General features: G+C 32.3%; 1 protein-coding gene across 21 annotated transcripts in view; it reads left to right on the top strand.

Moving 5' to 3' along the window:
* LOC115212775 (amyloid-beta A4 precursor protein-binding family A member 2) overlaps nt 1-25,526 on the top strand; it is a 248,648-nt gene extending 223,122 nt beyond the window's left edge. For all 21 annotated transcript variants that reach the window (XM_036504010.1, XM_036504018.1, XM_036504015.1 and 18 more), the window contains 5 exons: nt 5,245-5,427; nt 19,945-20,157; nt 20,465-20,584; nt 22,118-22,258; nt 23,959-25,526. In XM_036504010.1, coding sequence (XP_036359903.1) covers nt 5,245-5,427; nt 19,945-20,157; nt 20,465-20,584; nt 22,118-22,258; nt 23,959-24,030 — 729 coding nt within the window. In that variant the 3' untranslated portion in view covers nt 24,031-25,526. The remainder of the gene's footprint in view (nt 1-5,244; nt 5,428-19,944; nt 20,158-20,464; nt 20,585-22,117; nt 22,259-23,958) is intronic.
* Nucleotides 25,527-26,027: the final 501 nt, after the last annotated feature.

Here is a 26,027-nt window from a genome sequence, read left to right as displayed (position 1 = left end):
TTTCGTTACCAAACCGCCCGAAAAAAATTTTGGTTAATGTGACCAAACCGCCTGAATTTACCTATTCATATTTAAATGAGAATATCAGAGGAAATCTCTTTAGTTCATTCGTGAAAACAGGTATTATACTTCGTAAAGAGTTCAACTACAGTTTTGTACAAAAATTGAAGTGTAATTTTAATTTCGTGAATTTTGGGAGATTTTTTTTCCGAAATTTGTTCCTATTGTGTTTTCAAAATTTGTAATTCTGACAAAAAATGGATACAAATTTCATTATATCAAGCAGCGAGTCAGAATTCGAAGGATTTTCTACTGAAGACCTTCATAAATCTAACTCTATGACTGAAAAAAAAAAGCACGTGGTATTTGATAATGAATCTGATGTTTCATTTTCCGAAAGTGAAAACAGTGAATCCGAGAGCTCCGACAGTGATAAAGAAAATGAATTGGCACCTGAATGGAGTGAAAATTTAAAAACTGTTTCTTTCGGTGATTTTTCTGAAGAAACTGGACCAAGCCACAGACTTTCCCAGGAGAGTAAAGCCTTAGACTATCTCTTTTTATTTTTCGAATGAGCCTATTTGAAATCATTACGGCGGAAACGAACCGTTACGCTAAATGTAAACAAAACGAAAGAAAGGATAGTTAGTGGTTTCCCATAACCTTAAATGAAATTAAGACTATTTTGCCATAAATATTGTTATGGGTATCAGAAAGTTACCCAGAATAACAAATTCTATCGTAAAATTTTGTTGTATACACAATTGAATATTAGCTAATAACCCATTTTCTATAGCGATGTTTGAACAAAATTTTAATAATTTTATATTTTGTTGAATTTACCTGTATCTACCTGCAATTAGAGTCACTTTGTGACAAAAATTATAGTATAGAATTGGTTGAGAACATTTCATTAAATTATCTTCCAAAATTCACGTTAATATATTGATAAATAAAAAAGTTATAGTTGTTTAATGAAACCAGACTAAATTTATGATTATGTAAGAAATTAATTGAAACACATAAGGGGTGTATTTTGGTCAGAAATATAGTAACGAAAGGGTTAATGCGGCATAAACTGTTATACAACAGCTATTGTAAAGAGCCTGACATCAGGCTTGTAAGAAACTCAGCACTACAAGCTAAAGAGGCATTTGTAATTTATACTATGTTTGTGTGGCTCACTGAGCTTATAATGTACCTACTTCGTTGTATCAATTTGATGTTGGGTGGCACAGGCTGACTATTATCATAGACACTGTCCAGTTCTAGTTCTTGCTCATCTGGAATTCTCTAGAATTTAGACCTCAGAATGTAATTAAAGTTTGCTGCTATTACAATATTTAAAGTCTGAATATATGCAGTTGTGATTTACTTGAACATTCTTTGATTATTATTTAGGTTATCGTGTAGCATATTGGAATAAGAATCTTTATTATAGAGAGAAATAAAATGTTTATATTGGAAGAAATAGTTTCTGGTTTTAGAGTCTGTCTGTTAATCCTCCCTACATTTCTCTCTCTCTTTCAATTCACGAAGATCACAGAAGCTTATTATTTATCATGTCTGGAACGTTTTCTATTAATGGAGAAGTTGGAACTTCACAGGCCTCTAAAGGAGACAAGGTTTTTTTTTTGTATCATTATCAAAAGAGATGAAAAAGTTGTCATAATGGCTGTTGTTTCTTAACCATAGGCCAGCTCTATCTGAATTGATCCACAATAAGAAGCATTCTAACTATAACCATCCCATCTTTTTTGTATGTGCTAGGACCGTATGTGTACATTATCCTATGTGTCCTTTCCTAAGATGCTGGGGTATGATTTGAGTGTGCTTTTGCTACAATTTCTAACAGGTTGAGCAACCATGTAGAGGATCCTTTGCTGCTTGAGCTAAACAGATATCTTTGGTGTTTTGTTTTTCTTGTCTCTTATACCGTGGAAACTAATTGGCTCAGTATGAATTCCATGTCAAAATCATATATTTATTTTAATGTAAGTCGAGTTAATCTTAGTTATTATACATTACTACATTATTAATCATATGTTTCCAGCTATTGTTGTCTCCATTACTAACTTACTTTCTCTCTGTTTATCTGTTCTGCTGATATGTTAGTATAAGACAAGAAAGAATGATATAGTGCTCTGATTGGATAAAAACTCTCAACTTCTCAAATAAGAATGCTGTGGCACATTCTGTTTGTGGTAATGGAATTAAAACAACAACAACAAAAATATCTAGTTCAACAGTTAGTGAGATTAGTGGTTCTCTGTGATTAAAGACTTGCCAAACAATTGACTCTATTTTGAATACAGTCCAACACATATAAGCAATAGTAGCTCAAGTCTTAAGCAGTATTCCTGAAAGAGAAAATATGTATGTTTTGAAGGAGAGGCGAAGAAATTTTGAAGACTGCCTAGAGAACCACAATTCCTTGGTTTATAAATATCTAGCTTCCAAAACATAATAACTGTTTTTGTTTCCTTAGAAATATTTGCTTTACAGTGACATGTGTGTGTGTGTGTTCTAAAATATATGGTTCAAAATATTCTGTGTTACATTTGTTATGGGTAACAGTTACTGGTAACAAAATAAAATGAAATAATAAGAAATAAAAAAAAAATGTCTTAGCCTTTGTTGTTGATAAATGTCCATTATATATTGATTTCTTACATTGACATAAGGTCACACAATTTTAGAGAGGACACTGTCGATTTAATCAACCACAATATTTGATTGGTATTTATATTACCCACCCTGCAAACATGAATGACAGCGTTAATTCCTGCAGGATTTAAAACTAAAAACATAAATGGGACATAACTAAATATTGCAAGATATTTTGTTCAATGTTCTGCTGATTCTGTCAGTCACTGTTGTCGTGTGTATGTATGTATGTATGTATGTGTGTGTATATATATATATATATATTATATATATATATATATATATATATCCTTGTTGTTTTGAAGACAAAAGAATGTTTATAATATTGGTTTTAGTGCTGACTGTATTCTATTAATTATATATTTCCATTAGTTATATATCTACCCCCTCTCTTTCTCTCAACATTTAAGGAAAACCAGTTACTGTAATAAAAATAAAGAATTATTGCTGTGTGTGTGAGAGAGAGTCAGTTGGAAATTTATGAAATAAAATGGAGAGTACTCAATACATCAAACTAAGTAACAATGGCACACAAACATCCATTTACGGAATATAGGAAATCATTTGATAAGAAACTTTAATTAATGACTGAGTGTTAGCCATCTCTCACTGTTTTTGTTGACTAGCCACATACTTGGTTGCAAAATTGTGAAGAAAAAAACACAGAATCGAAAGGTGTGTCCTGTTCTTTCTATGGATGTTTCCACAGCTAATTACTTCTAGAAATTCACAAATACCACAAGGCATCCACTTTACTAATCCACTGTCTTGAATTACAAGACTTCTTTATCAACCCCAGTAAGGCAAAAGGCAAAGTTGGCCAATGCGGTATTTCTGTTGAACATTATTCTTTGTCAACAGCAACCATTTTCCTTTCCTTCAATAGTTTTTCATAACTCCCTTTATTGAGTACAGTTTCATGCATTCTCGCCTGGTCTCTGGGTTGCGGATACCGTCTTCCTGACAGTCTCAGAGACCCTACAACTAGTCATGAGTTCTGTCTGCCCTCCTGACAAATAAATAAAAGATCTTCACCAACGTAATTTAATAAATGCCTCTGGGATTTATTTTTTGGCAGTGAGAACATTTACATAGTTTGACACAGCTTTTTAAAGATATTTATCATAAATATAAATGTAACACTTATTTTAACAACAACAATACCCATGGAAATTCTAATAAAGTTTTGAAATAGTATTCTCACAATGTAGTTATTTATTCATATAAGCGTATTTAAATTACAAGTTTAGAATATTAGGAATATTAGAAACAAAATTGTCTAACATTATTTTCTGCCAAAAATCTCAAGTTAATTTATTTCCTAATATATTTAAATTAGGTTATTTTTCATCAAACTGAGGTGGGATATTTTGTTCTGTTGAACATTATTAGCAACTCCTTTCTACTCCACTGGCATTAAGTGATGAATTATCGGAGAAAAAAATAATAAAATTAAAATAAATAATAAAAATGTTAAAATAGTGGGAAATAGTTTTATGGTACCAAAAATCAAGGTATGGCATACACTGTAGTATATGTGGTAATGCTTTCACTCTGGACCTGATACACTTAACTGTCTCAAATTGGTACTTATAATGCTTAGTAATATTTTGTTAAGGACCACTGGTATTAGGCATTTTCTTTTCAAGTGTAACAAAAAAATGTTTTTGGAAAATATCAATTCAGTGAAGAAAGCAAAAACTTTGTATGTAAGATCTTAGTTCCTTTAGTATTAAAATCAAAGTCTGTGTGTGTGTGTGTGTGTGTGTACTGCTTTTAAAAATTATTTAAGTTCTCTAAATGAAATAAAGAAAATAAGGCCAGCAGTGTGAAAATGCTTTCTTACTTCACTGTAAGTTTGCACATGTGTATATGTTTGCATGCAAGCAATAGGTGTATGTATGTGTATCTATATATATTATTATATTTCTATTAGATTGATTAGATCTTGAATGGTTCTCATTGATAAAACTATATCTTTCAATTTGCTTTGTTAGATGTTACACTAAGTAAAACTAGGTGTTAATATTCAAGCCATTTCAGATAGTAATGATTTGTTTCAGTGGGTAGATTTAGATGCAGTAGTGCTAGGTTGAGCAACTTCTGTAGAAGCCCACTTGTCATGATTTGTCTTATTTTTAAACATAGTTTTATTCCTTATTTTTTTTGTCTGTTATATTATTACACAATGATATGTTGGGCTCAGACAAGTTTGTATGTGTGTGTGTTCTATGAAAAACTAGTTCTGCTGTGTAGAAAATCTATCACAAGTAATGAAGCAGTGAAGTGGCACACTGGACTAAATACCTTTCAGTATTTATCTCAATTTTTGTATTCACTGATTTTGAATCCCTCATGGGGTTGAGATTTTAGACTTTCATTACAGATATGTGTTGGGATTAGTGTCTCAGGAAATTGTTATAAGAATGTTATTCTTTTTACTTTATATTTTAGCACCATGCCAGCATGGGAAATGGAAGTGAAATGATGATGATGGGGATGGTTTAATTAAGGAAAATAACTTTATTTGTAAGGTTATGCTATTTGTAAGGAGTATTTATAAATTTATTATTTCAGGCTCAACTAATTGCCCAGTCTATTGGGCAGGCATTCCAGGTTGCCTACATGGAGTTTCTGAAAGCTAACGGTATTGATGACCCCGGTATCATCAAGGAGATGGACTACCAGGATGTGCTGAACCAGCAAGAAATCATGGGGGAAGAATTAAACCTTTTCACCAATAAGGATTTCCACAGAGAGGTAAGGGAAATTTTTTTTTTTTTTCATTTAGTTTTCTTAATTAGTATAATTAAAACATGTACTTACTGTATTTGTTAGCATGAAAGATGCACAGGCATATTAGATGCACCCCAATTTCAGCAGTGCATATTCAGGAAAAAATAGTTTTTAGTGCCTTAAAGCTTATGGGAGGCCCAACTTTGTGTATAGGATCCAAGATGAATTTTTGAGAGACATCTTTTTTTAAAACAGACCATCTTATATGCCATCAAATATGGTTTTTCAAATTTGGTTCAACTCTCAAAAATGTGATCGTTTCGTATTGAATTATTTTTGTCTCACAGATAATGTCTACTAACATTGTAGTGTATGCCATTAGTCTAGATAAATATCTCTTTTAGTTGATTGTGCTTATTAGAATTATGTAATTTTATTCCATTTTATAACCTTACACTAAAGCACTTGTACAACATCTTTGTGAACAAAAATAACTCAGTTTGTTTCTACTTTGGGTTTTTGGTGATTAGTTCTCATTTTCTTTCAGTACCCATCAATTATCTTAGAAATAACTCATCTGTTGGCTCTTGGATGTCATTGTATCCAGCTCCTAAATGTATCTTTTTAAAACCACTTTGTTCATTACCAGTGAGAAATATGTTTCCTCTGTTGTTGATTCTTTCTGTTTTTAAGCTCTCACATCAAGTATCAAGAATATATTTTTGGTTTTACAACAACAACAAAAAAATCGAATTCAACATAATGGCATAGTAATTTGATTTTATTTATAACCAGTTTGTAAAACTGTTATATTTGTCAGCTAATGAGGAAGTTTGTATGTGGCTCCACAACTTAGTAGAATTAGCAGCTAAATCTGCCTCAAATCGCAGCCTAGAAAGAGATAAGATATATTGGATAATATAGTCCTAGATACACTATGCCTGAAAAAAAGACAAGATACTCTTACCCAGAACACTTTTGATCTTTGGTTAGCTCAGACTAACTTGGGTTGAAAACAACTTTTTCTTTTGTCAGAGGAGAAAGTGGAGTGCCCATAATCCTCTGTGGCCTCTGAATTAGTTGGAGGAAAAAGTGGAAGAAACCCTGATTCATAAGTTGGTGTAGCACATCAAAGTGTTGAGTTAAACTCAGATAAGAGATCTTGTCCAAATACTTGGAACACAATAAACCTCACTAACGATACTCAAAGACCAAGTTAAAGTAGGTGGTAGGTTAAGTTTACTTCCCAAGAACCGATACAGTTTATCTAGCAGGCTTCTATACAGTTTCCATCTACTCAGTTACACTTATAAAGCTGGGAGTTAACACAATAATCTAGTAAAAAGTACTTACCCAAGGTGCTGCACATTGGAGTTGAACTGTGTAATTGTATAGTTATTAACTATATGGTCATGACTACATTATTCAAAATTATAACAGTAATAAAACAGACCACAATTCTGTCAGTTCAGCTTTTTACATTGATTAGCATGATCACATTATCTCTAGTGTGGATACAAAGCTAAACTGGACATCAATTGCAAATAAAGGCAGAATTTGGTATTTAAGTAATTGCTATTTAACCCCAGATCAGCCCTGATTGGACAGGCCTTTGATCAAAGGTCTCTTCAGTCATGACCATTGCATCTTTTATTTTTTATACCAAGGATTACATTGTTCAGTGTGTCCTTCCTTTTTAAACCCTTAACATTTTGAGTTGAGAACAGTTTGGTTGTTATTTCTCACAAGTTAAGTAACTGCATAGAGGCTCTCTCACAGGGTTGTCTTTGTACTTAAATTTTCTTAGATGCTTCTGCAAATTGCTTACATGGAGTCCATGTGCAAAGATCTTATAAAACAATCATTAAAGCTCTCTACTCTGAAGTTTTTTGAATACAAATCACAACACAACTCTCTGTCCAAAATAACTGTCCCTGAAGAAGATTCAGAAAGTCAGGTTTAGAAAATATAAGTCCTGTGTAAACCATTGTTCCGTAATCTTGCTGCAAATGGAAACAATGATTGATGAAATATTCAAGTTCCATGGTGATCACTTAAATGACTGATGGTTTGCTATAGTCATTGTGAATATCTTTTCACTCAATCATTCCATTTCTTATTTTGCTTTTATTAACTCTACTACATGAAAATTGTTTGTCTTGATTCCTTTGTTACTGTTGTTATTGTTTTTGCCCTAAGTCAACTCTGACTGAACCGGGCTATGATCAAAGGTATTCCAATAGCAGCCATCCTTTTTGTATATCAAGAACTGCATACATTGTTCAATATATCCTTTTTTGTTTATGTTAGGCTGTGATTTGCAGATTTGACTGCTACATCTAGTAGAGTGGCAGCTAAGAGGTTTCCTTGTTAGTTAGATTTTTTTTTTTTTTTTTGTTATTTGAGGTGAAAAGCCAACTGCTCTTTTTCTTTCCTCTTAATCTCATCACCTTTGCTATTCTTATAATGGTCTCTCTTAATTTTAAATGATTCATATAAAATTTTTCCAATTTTTGTTTTAACTGAATTTGCTTCCACCTCTGTTTAGACAGTGGTAAAGATATAAGAATAGTTTTTTTTATTTATTTTTTTTATTTTCATTACTTATGACATTTGCTGTCCCTTCAACATTGGTGATAGTTTGGCAACTGATGCCTAGCTTGGTCATCTGCAAGTTGATATCTATATATCACCCTCACTATTAACATCTTTTGAGATGTTAATAGTGAGGACAATATATAGGAAGTTAGTAAGATCAGTTAATTTACCTTTCTTAGGAATTGACACACAGACTGTAGCTTGTCTCCTTAGATTAATAGATTTGAAATTTATTTTTACTATCTTAAATTCAATTTAAATTGAATTTGATGTATCTTTTTAGCATTAACAAGAACTGAAGACTTAAAATTCTTGACTTCAGAATTACTTTCCAGAAACTTTAAACCTTATATCATTTCCTTCACACTTGAGAGATAGAAAACAAGTAACATTTCATGAAAAGATGGTTTGCTCTAGGAAGAGTTCCAAAGGACCTGCTGCCAGAATGCAATATATTTGATTGTACAGATATACATCATTCATATTTGTGCATCTGCAAACTAGCGAGAATAAACAATTTTGTATTAAAAGCTTCGCTTGCTGTGCAGAAGAGAAGTGGTTACTCTGATTAGGATAAAATTGATAACATGAGCTGAGTAAAAGATATTTGACCTGACAGTTGTCAGCTTGTGGCGCAAGACAAGTAAGATTTAGACAGATCTGTTCTTGATCAAATATTGTTTTTCACTTCAAGGGAAAATGTTATTTGGCAAATATGCACAAATTTTTCCAGCTTAAGCTTAAAGTTCACCACAAATGTTGCATTCTACTCAGAGGCACGTATTAATCGTTTTTATTTTTTATTTTTAACCTTATTCTCCTTTTCTCAGTCTGTCTTGCTGAAAGATAGTTGCTTGTTCTGTTCCATAGTCAGAGTTAGGGAGAGTATTCCACTCTAAAATGTCTATTCTTACATTCAGTACAAATATTTGAATCTAACAAGCAGTTGTGTGTGCATTCACTTATACACTATGTTCACACACTAATAAAAAAAGATATTCAAACATATGCAGATATCTGAAAGCTAACAGAACTAACTTATATTTCAAGTGCTAATACAATAGATGCAGACAAAATGTTTTAAAAAAGAAAGAAATTAAAAATAATTGAGATAATGTTTATTTGAATGTTTTTATATCAAATTCTAAAAAAATCTGATCTAATGTGGCTTGTTCTACATGATTACATACAATTATATATGTAATAATGTAAGAGTCAATGCTCTTACATGAGTTTTGAGATGGTCAGTTGAATATATGCAGGAAGTGTGCATATTCATCAGATATATACAAAATATATTTGTCAAAAAATACACAAAATTAGCTTTCATTATTTGTATACATTTCCTTTTTGCTATGTCTGTTACCTGGCATTACTTTATTTTATGTTAATGTTGGGCTACTTTTGCTTTTAATGCTGCAATAATGACTGCAAAAACTTTGATAAATATTGTAATAAATACTAGTTGTGGAACATAGCATCTAAAGACTAGTTATTACTTTCAAATCAAATAGCAAATAGCAGAATACATTAATTTAATGACTCTTCTAAAAATGGCAGTGAAATTGGTTTTTTAAAGACATATTAAGATTGCAGGTACTAATTTTAATACAACAAAATATTTCTCTTTTGATAATTTAATGTGAAATTCAGATTAGTAATTGGTTGCTGAAATTTGTTTTGGAAAAATTACACAAATAGCATTTAGATAAATATTTATCAAATAAAATATATTCAGAGCTATGGGTCTATATGTTGTTTACACATACAGAATTACAAATATGCATATTCTATGAGAATAACAACTGATAGCATGACTGACATGTTATTTTTTGAAAGTTAAGTTTTGTTTATTCCTGCTCTCACCAGAGTATCAGACAACAGAATTTCTTCAATGGCTATGATTACATTCAGCCAATCAAACAACTTACTTTCAGACTTCATCTGCCTCAAATCTTCTTTGGCCTTTTAGCTGTCTCCCCTTTCTATTATTATTTCCTAAGAATCATTCTAGTGTTATTCCTGCAAGCTTCTCTCCCTAAAGACAAAGATTTCCTCTGTATTTTTCTCATCAAATAGGTACCTTTCTAGCATACCAGCATGAAGAATTTTAAGAACGCACTGCCAGTGGAAAGCACTGTCCACATCTCACAGGATAACACAAACTAAAATATAGTTTTGTGGTTCCTTTGCTAGTGTTAGACTATTTAGGGCAAATATTCTTTCACAACTTTACTTATCCTTGCTTATTCTATTACATACCACCTTCTCTAAAGATTGCTTCCAAAGTGAGAAAAGATCCCAATGTTAAACTGCTGATTTATGCTGATGTGATGGTTGCTATGAATCCATTTATCATGACCTTGGTTTTCTTGTTGTTAAGTAATTCAGCTTTAGTAGTACATTCTTGTTTTGTTGGTCATCTGTTGAAGGCAGAATATGAAACAAGTTGCTATTTTGAGTGTCATTTACCTACCTTTGTAAATACCATTAGTGCACTCAGCAGTGATGGTTGAAATAACAGACACCTATTGATTATCACACCTTGTGAGTCTAAATTATGGGTGACTAGGTTTTATTAAAAAAGAATAAACAACAATATACTAAATAATTTAATTAGAAGCTGTAAAGCTAGTGTTTCTCAACATTTTGTAGCTCAGTTCTTGGTTTTATGGTATGGCATCTAATAAATGCCTCCTACATTTGTTTTGAAAAAATAACAAAATTACTGTAAATTATTTTAATCAAACAGAAGTTATTTTGGTGTTGTGGTTTATTATCCATAATTTCTTATTGTAACCCATCCAACATATGCCATTTTTTTATGTAAACTGCTAAAAAAGATGAGAATTGTATAATACAATGTCCAACTCCTATTTTAGTCTTGACAAAGTTTTTTTTAAATGTGTTTGAAACATAAGTATTGCATCCTGTTTGTTTTATTTCAAAGAAAAATTGTGAGCCCTCTAAACATCCAGTATTTGCCATAACACCCCTTGACATCTGCTACCTCATGTGAGCTAACAACACCCCTAAAAGTATGTTACTGGCCAAATTAAGAACCACTACTGTAGAGCTATGTAACACAATGTTATGTTAATTATACAATTCATAAAAGTGTTTCAGCTTTCAAAACTATTATGAAGGTTTAAGTATTTAATTTGATTATTACTTTATAATAATTGATATACTAATTTTTATAATCATAGGAGAAACAAATGTAAAACTTGAAGTTGGGTTTAACCCTTTTGTTACCAACCCGGCTGAAGCCGGCTCTGAGTACAGATGTCTTGTTTTCATAAGTTTTTAATTAAAATCTTCCACCAAACCTTAGTCACAATTTATGTTCCTAACACTAGCTGAATGATGACAGTTATTTTACTAAATTCTTTCTTATATTTAAAGTAACTGAAAGTACCACAGAGCATTTCAAAATAAATACAGTAATGAAAGGGTTAATCATCCAGAGCTAAAATAGTCAAGCCATTTAAGAGGGACACAGCATGATTCCTTCACTCTACTAGTAAAAACATCTTGAATTGTCTCACAATACATGAATGAGAAAAGACATTCCCCAAATTGATACATGTGGAGTGGGGATGTTAATGGTGTTGTTGGTAAATATGGAATGTTTGATATCTACAATGTTTAGAATAAGAAAACTTAAATCCATCTGGTCCTCGTTGTCATTTAGTCCAGTCATTCCAGCCATGATCATCCTGTTATTTTTCTAGGAGTACATTGTCCAAGGTGTCTTTTCTTTCTTAAGGTAGTGCGGGGTGTTTTGAGGGAAACAACTATATCAGTCTCAGCTATGAAGGCCATGACCACAAGCCTTTCCTCTAGACCAAACCTATACACACTGACTCACAGACACACATACGCACATACAAAATAAATTCATTAATAGATCAATTTAAGTTGCTTTAAGAGAATTATTAGGCAACTTATAACTTTAGTTATAGAAAATCATGCTGTTTCATTACAAAGGAATTTTTGAGTTAAAATTACTATAATAGCAACAGTATGCCATTTTATATTATACTAATGGTTTTATTTTAGGGGGATAGTATGACTAATGAAAAGAAATTATTTGTTAGATTAAGTGGTAGGCTTATACTATAACAAAAGTGTCCTTGGTCATTATAACAGTGTCAATGCAGTGAAATAATCTTTTAAGCAATATTCAAATAATCTGTTTAATAGATACTTCAGAATGAGTTTCACCATAGAAGTTTTGTGACAAATTATAATTACAGTGTCTGGAATTTATCAACCATAATCAAAGACACTTAACATGACCTAAACATTAGCAAATCAAGCCTTTTTAACTTAGAGATGATTGTAAATGATTATCTCACTCTAACACACTAAAAGACATACAAAAATATAAATAAAGAATAATTCTCCATAACATTACAATGATGAGTGCACAACAAAAATGCAAATGAAATAAAAATGTGTTACTTTTCACTGGAAAGGGGCAAAATGTAAACAATTAGTTGTTTTAAATCTTCTAGAGTTTAATTTTAATGATTTTCCTCTTCTTTAACTGATTAGAAGGTAATTGAACGTTTCTGAAAATCAAACTTACCTAAGCTTAATTGAGATACGCAATTAGTTATATCAATTCTCAGTTATGTTTGTGGTCTCCTCTTTGTAATATTGTTGTTGTTACAGCATAACCTTGCAGTTATTTGGTTACAATTCTATATGTTCTAAGTTCAAATATTATCAGGGTTAACTTTGCCTTTCGTCTTTCTTGGGTTGATAAAGTAAAGTACCAGTCAAATAGTGGGATTGATTTAATCAATTGTTGTCTCTTCCAATTTTTGTGGCTTTGTACAACTTATAAATTAATATTGTCCATCAAATTTTATACAACTTACACCCATGCTGGTGCCAGCATTCATGCCAGTCTCATGTAAAAAGCACCCCTGACATACCATGTAAAATGCACCCATTCCAGTGCCATATATAAAGCACCTGTGCTGGTGCCATGTAAAAAGCACCCAGTACACTCTGTAAAGTGGCTGGCATTAGGAAGGGCATCAAACTTTTGAAACAATGTCAAAACAGACACTTGGAGCCTGGTGCTCCTGTCAAACTGACCAGCTCCTGTCAAACACTTGGTTCCCAAGCTTTTTCAAAATTTTCATCCCTGGATTCCCTCCAATTGTTTTCAAGGTTTCATGGACCCTACCCGCTCCCTAAAATGAAAAAATCAGAGAAGACGAACAAAGCAAAATGACCTTGTGTAAAATAATTTTTCATGAGATAAAATTTTACTGATAAAATAAAAAATTTCAATGAGAGGGGTGAACTTGTTTGATCTTTAATATGTCCTCAATATTAGGCTGCGTTTTTGATAATGTGACCCTCATGTCATGTGCAATATCCAGTTTATTTTGAGCCTTTTTTTTAATTGGGTGTAAAGTTGCAAAAGCTGTTTCACATTTGTACATTGTTGTGAATGGAACGATGAATTTGAGGGCCAATTTGGCAACATTTGGATAGGACTGCATCATTTCAATCCAGAATTCACTACAATACATGTTATAAAAGGATGAAAGGCAAAGTCGGCCTCGGCAGAATTTGAACTCAGAACGTAACGGCAGACGAAATATGGCTACGCATTTCGCCCGGCGTGCTAACGTTTCTGCCAGCTGGGGTCTATATGGCCCCTGAGGTTCCATATAAGAGTTTTGGAGGTTCGCACAATAAAATAGTAAATTGAGCAACCACAATAGTATTTTAAGGTCCCTGAAAAAATTTTGCTTTAGATGTATGTATTGGTATGTATTGTAAGAAACAGCTGAGTTTCTTTCTCTAACATTTTACATAGTTCAACCTATACAAGTTAATGTATGAGAAACAAAATAGGAGTTTTAAAAGATGCATTTATAGGGCTAGTTTTTAAACATTGAATTGCTATGAGGGTCCAGCTGAAAAAAATAGTAATCAAAGGGATCCATAGATAAAAAAAAAATGGTTGAGAATCGCTAATGTAGACCCTTATCTAGATGACCATCTAAATTCTGTTTTGTCTTGTTAATGGGGTAGTAGACAAACAATTCAGACATTTGTGTTCTTTGCTAGTATATTACAAGTAAACTCCTTCCCAGCTGTCCTTAATTTTGTAATGAGGAATGCCAAATTATTTTTAAGTATACTGAATCTGTGTGTGTGTGTGTAAAATTTAGGTTAGTTAAAGTATACCACAAACATATTTTAACTAACCTAAATTTTATACACACACACACACTCATGTTCAGTATACTTTAAAATAATTTGGCATTCCTCATTACAAAATTGTGTGTGTATAAAATTTAGGTTAGTTAAAATGTTTGTGACATATTTTAACTTCTAAAGGTAAATTTACCAATATTTTAACTAAACTAAAGTTTGTTTATTCCTAATCACTGCTTGGGTCTGTTGCTGCTACATATATACATGCATTAATTAATTAAAGTAAAGTGCTATGACTTCAGTGTGAATTGAACTGATGCCTATGAGCCATGGATCTATTTGTTTGAACTTCCTGGCTCTACAATTTATGCGTAACGTCGAATTTTCATGTTGAAACACTCTAATGAAATGACTTTACCGAAACAAGAGCTGTGTAGTTTCACTTTTCAAGACAAATACAAATTTTATCTATCCATTGTTAACTTCAGAAAAAACAGTTATGGAGCATTTTGTTGGTAAACTCTCTAAGAGTTAGATGGGCAGTAGAGCATGGATAGCTTAACATTTTGTGGAATTGAGGTGAAAGAAAATAACAAAAAGACGAGTAAAGGATTTTGAATCTTATTATCACTGGAAAATGTTTTATGTTTAGTAAGGATGTGTATGAATAATGCTTTAAGCTCTACAATTATTCTTTTTATAGTATTTAATACAGAACAAACAGTCATTCTATTTCTGTTTATGAATCATAGTTTAAATATCTGTTGTGTATAGTCCTCTGTTTGACCCAACTGTTCAGCTTTAAACAGACAGCATCAGCTCCTTTTTAATCCTGGACTGGATTGCTACTATAACTAGCTAAGGAAACATTACTTCCACCACTTGTATTGCTGCTGCCACCACCATCATTGTATTCATCATCTTCATCATCAACAGTAACAATAGAGATACCATATTTATAATTTTCAAATTAACATTTTAATAAGTTCTTTGATTAGCATTTTTTTTCTTTTTTGTTTATCCTCTCTAATTTGTTTCTTTAATTATTGTTGAAATAATAGCATGTCCTTTATATGGTTACCAAAACTAGAATACATAAATAATAATAATAATAATTTTGGCACGAGGCCAATGATTTCAAGGAGAGTGAGGGGAGTTGATTACATCAGCCCCAGTAATTGACTGGTATCTATTTGATCAATCCCAAAAGGATGAAAGGCAAAATTGACCCTGACAGAATTTGAACTCAGAACATAAAGAGCCAGAAGAAATACCACTAAGTATTTTGCCCAGTGCCATGGTAATGAATCTGCTAGGTCACGGCCCTAATAATAATGATGATGATGATGACAATAATAATAATAATTAATTCTTTTATTGGCCATAAGGGCTGATAAAAATTGATTAAAAACATAAAGGGACAAAACAGGATGAAAGGTTACAAAGGGTTAACTGGTGCATTGAAAAGATAGTTTTAGGAAATGGGAAAATGAAATGGTAACGATAGAGAATGAGAAGTGCATACATGTATTGATAGATGTGGTTTTGTAAGAATGCATACAGTTTTACAAAGCATCTGCAGTGAGTAATTTAAATGAAAAGAAAGGGAAGTTGGGGAATTATAAATTGTAGACTGTGGTTTTGAACTGTGAGGATAAGAAACAAGAGAATCATTATGATTTAATAACAATAAAAAAAAGGAAACAGAGCTATTTATTTATTTATTTTAGTTGACTAGGGTAGCGGTAGGGTAAGTGGGAACAAATGACTCCTGTCCTTGTGGCACATCAATTTTCAAATTTTTCATTAGGCAATGGTTGACAGTTAGGGAGGCAAAGACATATCAAGGAGGGGAGAGAGTGCATGTTATGAAATACTTTCAAACACAAGTCACTGGTGCTAAGCATGTATGCATACACACTCACTCACCCACACACGTGTGCTATGAGAGCAGATCTGCATGTACATGCCCATTACTCCTTTTTTAATAAAGGATAAAATGGAAAGACTAGCATACAAAGAAGTTGATGAAAGGTAGTTACTGCCTGAAAAGGAGCATAATAAACAAATGAGGCAGACCAAAAAAAAAAAGTCATAAAGGCTAGAAACTGCCTCAGGAGAGTAGTATGAATTGCCAGTCTTTAATTTTTAGATTATTATTTACCTCTCTCCTTTGTTCTTTCATTGAGGTATATCGTAGGTGTAATTTATTTTCATAAGCATAATGTATTAGGCAGGGGAAGAAATATTTTAGAATTGCCATTGTTTCATAGAGCCATTTCATCATCATCAGTATTTAATGTCCGTTGTTTATGGGTTGGATGGTTTGACCAGAACTGGCAAGCTGAGGGGCTGCACCAGACTTCAGTCTGATTTGGCAGGGTTTCTATGGCTGGATGCCCTTCCTAACACCAACCACTCTGAGAGTGTAATGGGTGCTTTTACGTGCCAGTTGCATGGCATTAGTATGTGCCACAAATACGATTTCATTTGGCTTGATGACTCTTCTATCCAAGCATGACATTATTTAAAGAAAAAACAGAATTGCATCGCTAATGTCTGTAAGAAAGGCTTGAACATCACACATGATTCTTCTCTCTTTATATAAAACTAGCTTAAGGTGACCTGCTCTACGCGCAAGTGAGGGTGTGGTTGTTACTTTCTGTTTCTTATCGCCACATTCTCCCTCTTTCTCTCTCCTTTCTCTTTCACTTTCCCACTCTCTTACTCTTCTTTTCTCTCGGACTCTCCCTCGCTTTCTCTTACTCTCTATCTTTCTCTCTCCCATTTATAAAAAACAAAAGATCTTAAGTAAGTTGAGAAAGAAAATATTTTGAAAGATCAATCATAAATATCAGGCAGTGACAACGGAAAGGTCTGCTTCCAGGCGGACAGCAAAACACTAATAATTAAAAGGGACAGACGAACTTGGAAGCTGAATAAAAATAAAAAAATATTGGAGACCAAAGTTTGAAGGGATAGAATCTCAGGATAGTAGACTCACCAAAGCAACTACTGTAGGACCCCAAAACGTCTCCCAATCAATTTCTCACGTCAAGTTACCCCCTCCTGTAAATTTTAATCCCCTTCCAGCCCCATTTAGATCCCTGTTTTTTTTTTGTTTTTTTTTTGCATAAAAATCCAATTTGCATCAACATTCACCTTCATTTTATAGATTAGATTACAAATCCGCTTCCACTTTCCCATGTTGAAAATTTGATTGAAATCAGGGAAAAGGTGTCCAATCTATACCCCCCCCCCCAAGTGTCCCCAAAAATCAATAAAATCCTCATTTTCACACCAAAGTAACCCACTGTAGCGCCCCAAAACGTCTCCCAATCAATTCCTCACTTCAAGTTACCCCCTCCTGTAAATTTTAATCCCCTTCCATCCCCATTTAGAGACCCCTTTTTACATAAAAATCCAATTTGTATCAACGTTCACCTTCTTCATTTTATAGATTAGATAACTGAAACCCTGAATCTATGTTACTGTTTATATATTCTTTCTTACCTGTTTTAATTTAATTTCTTTTGACTTATCAAAATTCTCATTTTTCTTCTAAGGGAAGGGTGTAGGTGATTGCATCAACTCATATTTTACTGGTACTTGTTGAGAGAGTTACCCATGATAAATTGACATCCTGTCTAGTGAAACTTATATCTCATTGTAAAATATAGGATTTGGAGCTATGTTCTGGAATTATGAGCTTTTGCTTTTAATGGAGATATTTCAATGATTGTTGCTGCTGCTGTTTAAATCTAGGGTAGCCCTGATTCAACAGACATATACAATCAATGGCTTTCCAGCAATGATCATGCTGTTCTTTTTGTATATCATGAGATGTGCAAAAATTAAAATGTTGCATGACTTGAGAGGATGATTTGTTTGCAAGTCAAGCAACTAAACATCAGTTCCATTATTGGCTCTATATTGTTTAATAATATGATAGATTCCAGTGCATTGAGACACACAGGTCAAGCATCTACCCAAATTATATATAGTCTTGTATTACATGTTAAAGACATAAAGCAAGAGGTTTCATGTTTTTTTAACTTTACTATGTTAAAAATACTAAAACCCAGAGTTATCTCTATAGATATGTGTGCATGTGAATTTGAATGCAATTATTAATTTTAAAAGCAATGGAGTAACTTCAATAAAAAGCATTTGATAATTCCATATTCTTATATATTTGTAGGGATGGGAACACACACATATGTGTATAGATATGTGTGTGTGTGTGTAGAGAGAGAGAGAGAGAGAGATACATACATACATATGCCCACAAACACACTTGTTATAATAGAGATTCTGTGTTCTTTGTCAGCAACTTCAAAGGAGCATCTAAACTTCAAAACAGCAGTCGATTGTGTTATTTCAAAATAATCTTCATCACTTGCTGCTCTTCTCCATAACAATTTCTTTTACTCCCACTCTATTCTTTCAAGGGACCAGCTTAGGTCCTTTGTTTGTATACACTCTTTAGATGTTAACAATCAAGAGGGAACATGTGTGTGCATGTATTTAAGGTTGGGGCTGTTTTTGAAATGTTGATGCTGATATTAGGAAAAGATATTTAGTATGGAAATCTAATAAATATAACTCTGGTTCCCATACCATATCATAAAGAAGCCTTCCATAGTTATTTGACCTGCAGAAATAGCTTCCAAATCTCCCTCAAATTATTTCCTACAATCTTCAGAGAAAAAAAAAACAGAGGAAGAACACATTGTTTAATGTAATCAGGAGTATATGCCCCAGAAAAAAAAGAGAAATAGATGGGTTAATCTGGGTTGCCTTTGATCATAGGTCTGCTCAATTGAAGCTTGCTTGAGGTTAGACTGCAACATCATAAACTCACATTTAGTTTCCAATTACATGATGTGGTGTCCCAAATAAACAGTTGCTCCAGTTAGTTACCTGTATAGTGTTTATTATTCAAAGGTTTACTTCTTTTGGTCTGTAAAACCTCATAAACATATTTCAATGAAAATGGAAACTGTTTACCTGAGACCACCTCTAGTACTATAATATAAATTTCCTATTTTAAAGAAATATGGGAAGAAGCTCGCTTTCCAACCACGTGGTTCTGGATTCAGTCCCATTGCATGGCACCTTGGAGAAGTATCTTCTATTATAGTATCTATGTTTGTACCACCACCCCAATCCTTGCTTGACAACCAGTGTTGGTGTGTTTACTTTCCTGTAACTTAGCAGTCCATCAAATTGGACCAATAGAATAAGTACTATCATTAAGATAATAAGTCATGAGGTTAATTTTTCTTACTAAAACCCTTCAAGGCTGTGCTCCAGCATGGCCACAATCAAAAGACTGAAACAAGTAAAAGAATAAAACCTTCAATTAAAATTTCATGTTAATTTATATTTGAAACAAAAGCATATTTCAACAGGAATATGGAAACAAAAGGGTCAGACTATATTAATCTTTCTCCTACTATGGTGACTCTATAACTGCAGACTTTCCTCTACACTTGTATCTTCCTTACATGTGGAGAAATCGCTCATCTGTTATTATTGCAGGATTTGTTATTTATCAGACATAATGTTAAATAAATATTACAGTAAATATGTTGGCTCTAGTTTATTTCCTTCTCTAACTTTGTTCTTTTATGTCATTCTCTCTCTCTCATTCATTAGAACTTTCAGTAATATTTCATAAAGGCTCTGTTTTCGTGCAATAAAAATAAATCTTGAAACATTTATAATTATATTTGTATTTATATATTTCAGGTAATTGTTCCCAAATTAAAAGGGGAACCTATTGGTATTGTGATAGTTGAGTCTGGCTGGGGTTCAATGGTCCCCACTGTAGTTTTGGCAAATATGGCCCCATCAGGTCCGGCAGCCAGATGTGGCGGGCTCAATATTGGTGACCAAATCATATCTATAAATGGAATCAGTATGGTTGGCCTACCATTGTCCACATGTCAAACTTATATTAAGGTAAATATGCAAATATTTTGTTAAACTTTCCCCTTACTTGAAAGAGTCTTCAAATTATTTTTCTCTTAATAAGATTCCTAAATAATTAAAAACTAAAGTGCTGGTCATGTAAAATTATATATATATATGTTTGTATATATACATTTACATACATAAATGTGTGTGTCTATATATATATGAGAATAGTTTTATATTACTAATAATAAAACAAGGGTAATGTCTCTTATAGTACTGAAGTAGATGGAACAGAATTTTTTATTGCATTCTCAAGGTTTTTTTAAAAATGTTTTTATTTTGTTTTTGACAGGGTGCCAGACAACAGACTGTGGTCAAACTTACTGTTGTGCCTTGTCCTCCTGTGGTAGAAGTTCTTATCAAACGACCAGATGTGAAATATCAGCTTGGCTTCAGTGTACAAAATGGTGTGGTGAGTAGTATTACATTAAGTTTTGTTGTGTTCTTGCCCAGAAGCATAAGTATCAGGACTTTTAATCTTGCTCACTCTTTAAAACACAAAAAAATTGAAAATGAGCACTGGAGATTTCTGGTTATTGCCATTTCAATTCACATATTTTGCTAATATTCTTCATCATTTTTGTGTCTGTTTTTCCATGTTGGCATGGGTTGGACAAGGAGGCTGTCCGATGTGAACTGGGCTGAAGAGTCCACTTTCTTTCTTTGTTTTGTTTCTTATTTAGAACTACTATCCTTCTTCATGAGTAACTTGCAATACCGCATGTGAAGCCCATGTCTTATTCGTACATTCATATTAGCATGGAAGAACAGATTAAAAATTGTACTTAGACATTGAGTCAAAGATAATAATCAATCATTTGTAAACTAAGCTCTGCTTACTGGAGTTACTTTCTAATTATAAACCTAGTTAAGTAAAAATGAAAATGGTGGTAGTTTTATCTTATTTTAATAAGTGTTAATAGTGTTAAAGAAGATAATGTTGATTATATGCAGTAGCACTATATGCTGTTATTGCTATCAGTGGAATTTGAAATTGTTGACTTTCTTTAGAAATAGTACTGGATTATTAACCCATAAGTCTAATCCTTACACATGGAATATTTGTTGTATTGGTCTACGCACCTAAAGAAAATAGGTGCCACACTTATTTCGAGGTTGAAGCACCTGATCTAATATTTCATGCATACATCTAGATTTACAGAACTATCCAACTAATCTTTACATAAAAAATAAATAAGCAAATAGTATGGCGAAACAAAACAAATTTATCTTTGCAATATCATCATCATCATCATCATTGGCGTCTTATGAAGTAAATGTATTTAAATAAAAAGATCATAAGACTTGTTGGGTGCTATAAACATAGACATAATATAATGGAGTACTTGGATGAGTTGGTTTGAAATCTGATAAGGCAATGATACATATAACAAAAGAAGGACAGTCTTAGATTGTAGTGTCATTTATTACAAAGCTACAGATAGTAAAATATATTTTTCTGATGGAAAAGATAAGAAGCATTGATCTTCTTTTTGAAGTTGTAGATTTCAATAACTAAAATTGACATTGCTTAGAGATGCGAATTATTTTCTATTTGTGCTTGTGCATTTATATTAGTACAGTAAGTTGTGTGTTAACATTTATAATAATGGTAATAATGATTTCTTTACACTAAATATATTTTTGGTGAAGGGTAGCAGTTTAGTTAAGTGTCTAAACCTCAGGATATCACTGGAGTTTATTTTATTGATTCTGAAAATGAGTTATATACTTTGCCTAAATATAACCTGTTATTATATATTTTGCCTAAATATAACCTGTTTTTCTGTATCTTTCTACAAGTTCATAATTCCCTCTAGAGTGTGTGTGATAGGATTTGTTTGTTTTTTTTCTTTCTTTCTTTTGCTTTAAATTTTTATCAAATTTCCACCTTAATTTTGTACAGAATGTCTTAAAGATTTATGTTTGATCTACCTTACTGTAGATTTGCAGCCTCCTGCGTGGTGGAATTGCAGAGCGAGGTGGTGTTCGTGTGGGTCACAGAATAATTGAGATCAATAATCAAAGTGTTGTTGCAGTACAACATGAGAAAATTGTTGCATTGTTGGCCAATTCTGTTGGGGAAGTAAGTATATTGCATTTGCCTTATTTATTTACTCTACAAGTTTTCCCTTTTTTTTTTTTATTTCTTACATTTCCCCCTATTGGCATTCAGTCCAAGACTCCTATTTTCAGACCTCAAGAATTAGAATGACTTGAATTCGTCTGATGCCATCTTATGCTTTCAGCTTCATAATAAACTCACTGCCTATAGTAATTCAGTAATTCAACATATAAAGGCATAATACTTCTTTCCAAAGTGTTTTACCAGAAACATAGCAACTATGATTCCATATCCTGATGATAAATGATAAAGATAAATAAGAGGTGTTATATTGTCAATCCATATTAGTGACATTTATTATGTAGAATAGTCCTTGGTTCTGTAACCTTTCCAGTTGTAATTTTATTTGAGACAGTCTGTTTTATATTTTGCCTAAATATAACCTGTTTTTCTATATCTTTCTACAAGTTCACAATTCCCTCTAGAGAGTGTGTGTGTGTGTGTGTGTGTGTGTGTGTGTGTGTGTGTGTGTGTGTGTGTGTGTGTGTGTGTGTGTGTGTGCGCGCGCGCGTGTGTATTGCTGTTGTTGTTCTAAGTGTGACCCTAATCATACGGTATTTGTTAATTATTTTATAATTTCTAATGCATATCATCAGAATTTGTTCATTTTTGGTATATTTTAATTTAGTGGGTAAAAAAACCATTGTTTTTTACCCACTAACAGAAATAAGGTGTAATAAAAGCTACTTAACAAAGGTGCAAAGTTGGAGAAAATTATATTAATATTTCAAAACATATAAACTTTGTATTGAAAAAAATTGAAATGGGAAGTAAACCTTTAAAATGACACTAAAACTGTTGAGACATACACAGATATGTATGGAAAGTATACAAGGAGAGCAATATTGAAATTGTGCAATAAACTGTTGATAATCAAATCTCAAGACAATTCTGATCTAGTGCTACAGGTTGTAATAAGTATTGTTTCTGTAATAAATATATTACCACTGCTTCAGTGGTCTACGTTTTGGAAATTGATGATTAGGTCTACTATACAAAGAGAAGGACCTTCTCTTAAAAGTTAAATTCAAAATTTTTTATTAAAAATATTGACCTCTGATACTGACAGAACGTTCACAATGGCAGTCTGCTCAAATGGAATGCAGACGAATGCCTTGATACTTATGGATGAGCATTGAATGTAGCAAATTTTATATAGACAGTACCACCATCTGATCATCCATAAATGTAGGGGACATGACCAGCAACTTTACTTTTAAAATACCTGTCAATAGCTGTTAAAATGTAAAATTTAGAGTCTCTATTGAAACCTTTGATAGTAAATATATGTATGGAAGTGGCAATACTTATTAGGCATTTGCAGCTACCTAATAATATAATGATTCTTAGTTATCAACAACTTATTGTGTAGTCTTCAATATCACAAACCACACAGCCTTGTCATACAGTGTGTTTATGAACATATCTTGGTGTTATTTAGCAGTTAACTTTCCTTTTAAATTTTCTTGTTCAAGATTAGATTTGTTTAAGGTGAAATATTAAATATAGTTTTCTCCAACTTACATAGTTTAATGGCTTTCTTTACCTTCCTAATTTTTATTAAACAACAGAGTTTTATATCATATACAATTTTTTTTCTTTTATTGATAGTAATGTTTCCTACAATTCCTTTCAATTTTGATTTTTCTCTTTATTTTCAGATTCACATGAAAACAATGCCAACATCAATTTTTAGGTTACTGACTGGTCAAGAAACTCCTCATTATTTGTGAAAATAGTTTTTGGTCCCCATTTTTAACCAGTAGCAGACTATTTGTCAGTTTCTCTTATTCTGACTTCTGCTGCTGCTGGTGATGGTTGTCCTTGTTGGTGCTTAATGGCAGCTTGGAAAGCAAGTCTCTTCTCTTCATCATAGCGATATCCAGGATGGGACTGACACACACAAAAAGCAGCAACAGCAGTAGTGATGAAGCTACTTTGTGATACATCAGCATGTAGAAACTATGGCCAGTATTATGGGTTATCTATGGTCTGTCCAGATATTGATGAAAAGGCTCTCCCAGTCCCTTAGCTTGCTCACTCACTTATCAGCTGACATCTGACTGCTACACGCCAACTTTTAGTCAGTCTTTGAAGGACTATATATTTATTCACTTGCTCCAAAGTACCTGATTTCTAGTCGTGGTATACACTGGTGAAAATCTGCTTTACTATATATAGTAGTCACTTCCCCTCCAAGATCTCTTAAATCCTTAGGTAAATATTTAGAAGGCTTTTTAACTTAAAAATTCTGAAATTCATTTGAAAAAGTTTTTAAATAACTGAATAATAAATCTAAAATTAAACTTTAAAAAAAAACACTGCTAAGCCCATAAAGTAAATTGTTGCTTTTAAGTTGTTGAATGAACTTTTTATGACGTGTTTTGTATATTTTTGTTTGATTACAAAATATTCTCTGTATGTAATTATAGGAATTTTGAGTGCATGTCTATGCACACACGCACACAAGATGTATTTTGCATGTGTGCATATTACATTCATCTCCCATATTCCTATCAATTCTTATCTAAATTTAATTTATCTTGGTTAATTCTTTTATACCCTCTATTTTAACCATAGAATGAGTGTGTAGCAGTTAATGAATACTCATGGGCTATAAATGACAGCCCTAAATTTTATATCTCACAATAGAATGGCTCAACAAACAGTAGTATGTAAACTGCTGATTGGATACAGGTTGGACATATTCTTCATACCACTGCTATCTTGCCTGAAATACTTTCCGTTCAGTTGAAAATGTTCTTTTATTTTCTGAAATTTCAGAAATTGACTGGATGATTATCATCATACTTAGAACCTCTGTTTGTAATAATCTTGGTTTGCTAACCACTAAAATCCATTTTGTGTCTGTGTGCATGTATGAATGTATGTGTGTGTATATGTATGCACTTGGGTGATTAAAATATTCTTTTGTGCAATCCTCTCCCCCTTACACAGTGCTGTTGAGTATCTTTGTTTCTATTAACTCTTTTTTCCACAAACATTATCTGTGGAGGAAAAAAAAAGACAACAGATATAACTGTTATTGTCTTTATTTGTTTAAATTTATAAATCACCTTAATTTTAATATTCACATTTTTTTTTTAAGTAATTGAAATAACATAGAACCTGAAATATCTTTTTAATCTTTAAGAGACATTAATGAAAATATAAAAAACAAAAAAAAAACACATGAAGATAACTTCACCAGTGCAAAGCAAACCAACAAGCAAGCTGCAAGGAATGAAAATGCTTTTCATTTTGTTAAAATCATTTCATCTGAAGTACTTTATTCATTTTTGAGTCTCACACACACTCACATGTACGCACATACTCACATGTACACACACACTCACTCACAAAAAGCATGCAGATACACACAATCACACACATACACTTGAATAATTTATGGGAAGTATAGTAAACTTAACTGTAAAAATCTACAAATTGATCCCTATAATAATACCTATTAAAAATTCAAGTAAACTTTCAGAACATTCCTAAAAGCATTTTAGTCTTACAAAATATTCATAACTAATTTAATCTTTCATATATTTTGGGCTGTTTGGGTTTAGTTAAGCTATGGTTGTGTATATTCATCTTGAAGAACTACCTGCTACCTTATCATTGGGTTCATCCATACATTTTTTTTATCCAATCTATCATACATTTTTATTAGTTTTTTTTTCAATTCCACTCATATGTGTATATATATATATGTATGCATGTA

The sequence above is a fragment of the Octopus sinensis genome, linkage group LG6 (genome assembly GCF_006345805.1).
Source record: "Octopus sinensis linkage group LG6, ASM634580v1, whole genome shotgun sequence".
NCBI lineage: Eukaryota > Metazoa > Mollusca > Cephalopoda > Octopoda > Octopodidae > Octopus > Octopus sinensis.
Note: the sequence above shows the minus strand (reverse complement) of the source record. Positions and strands in the feature narration are given on the sequence as shown.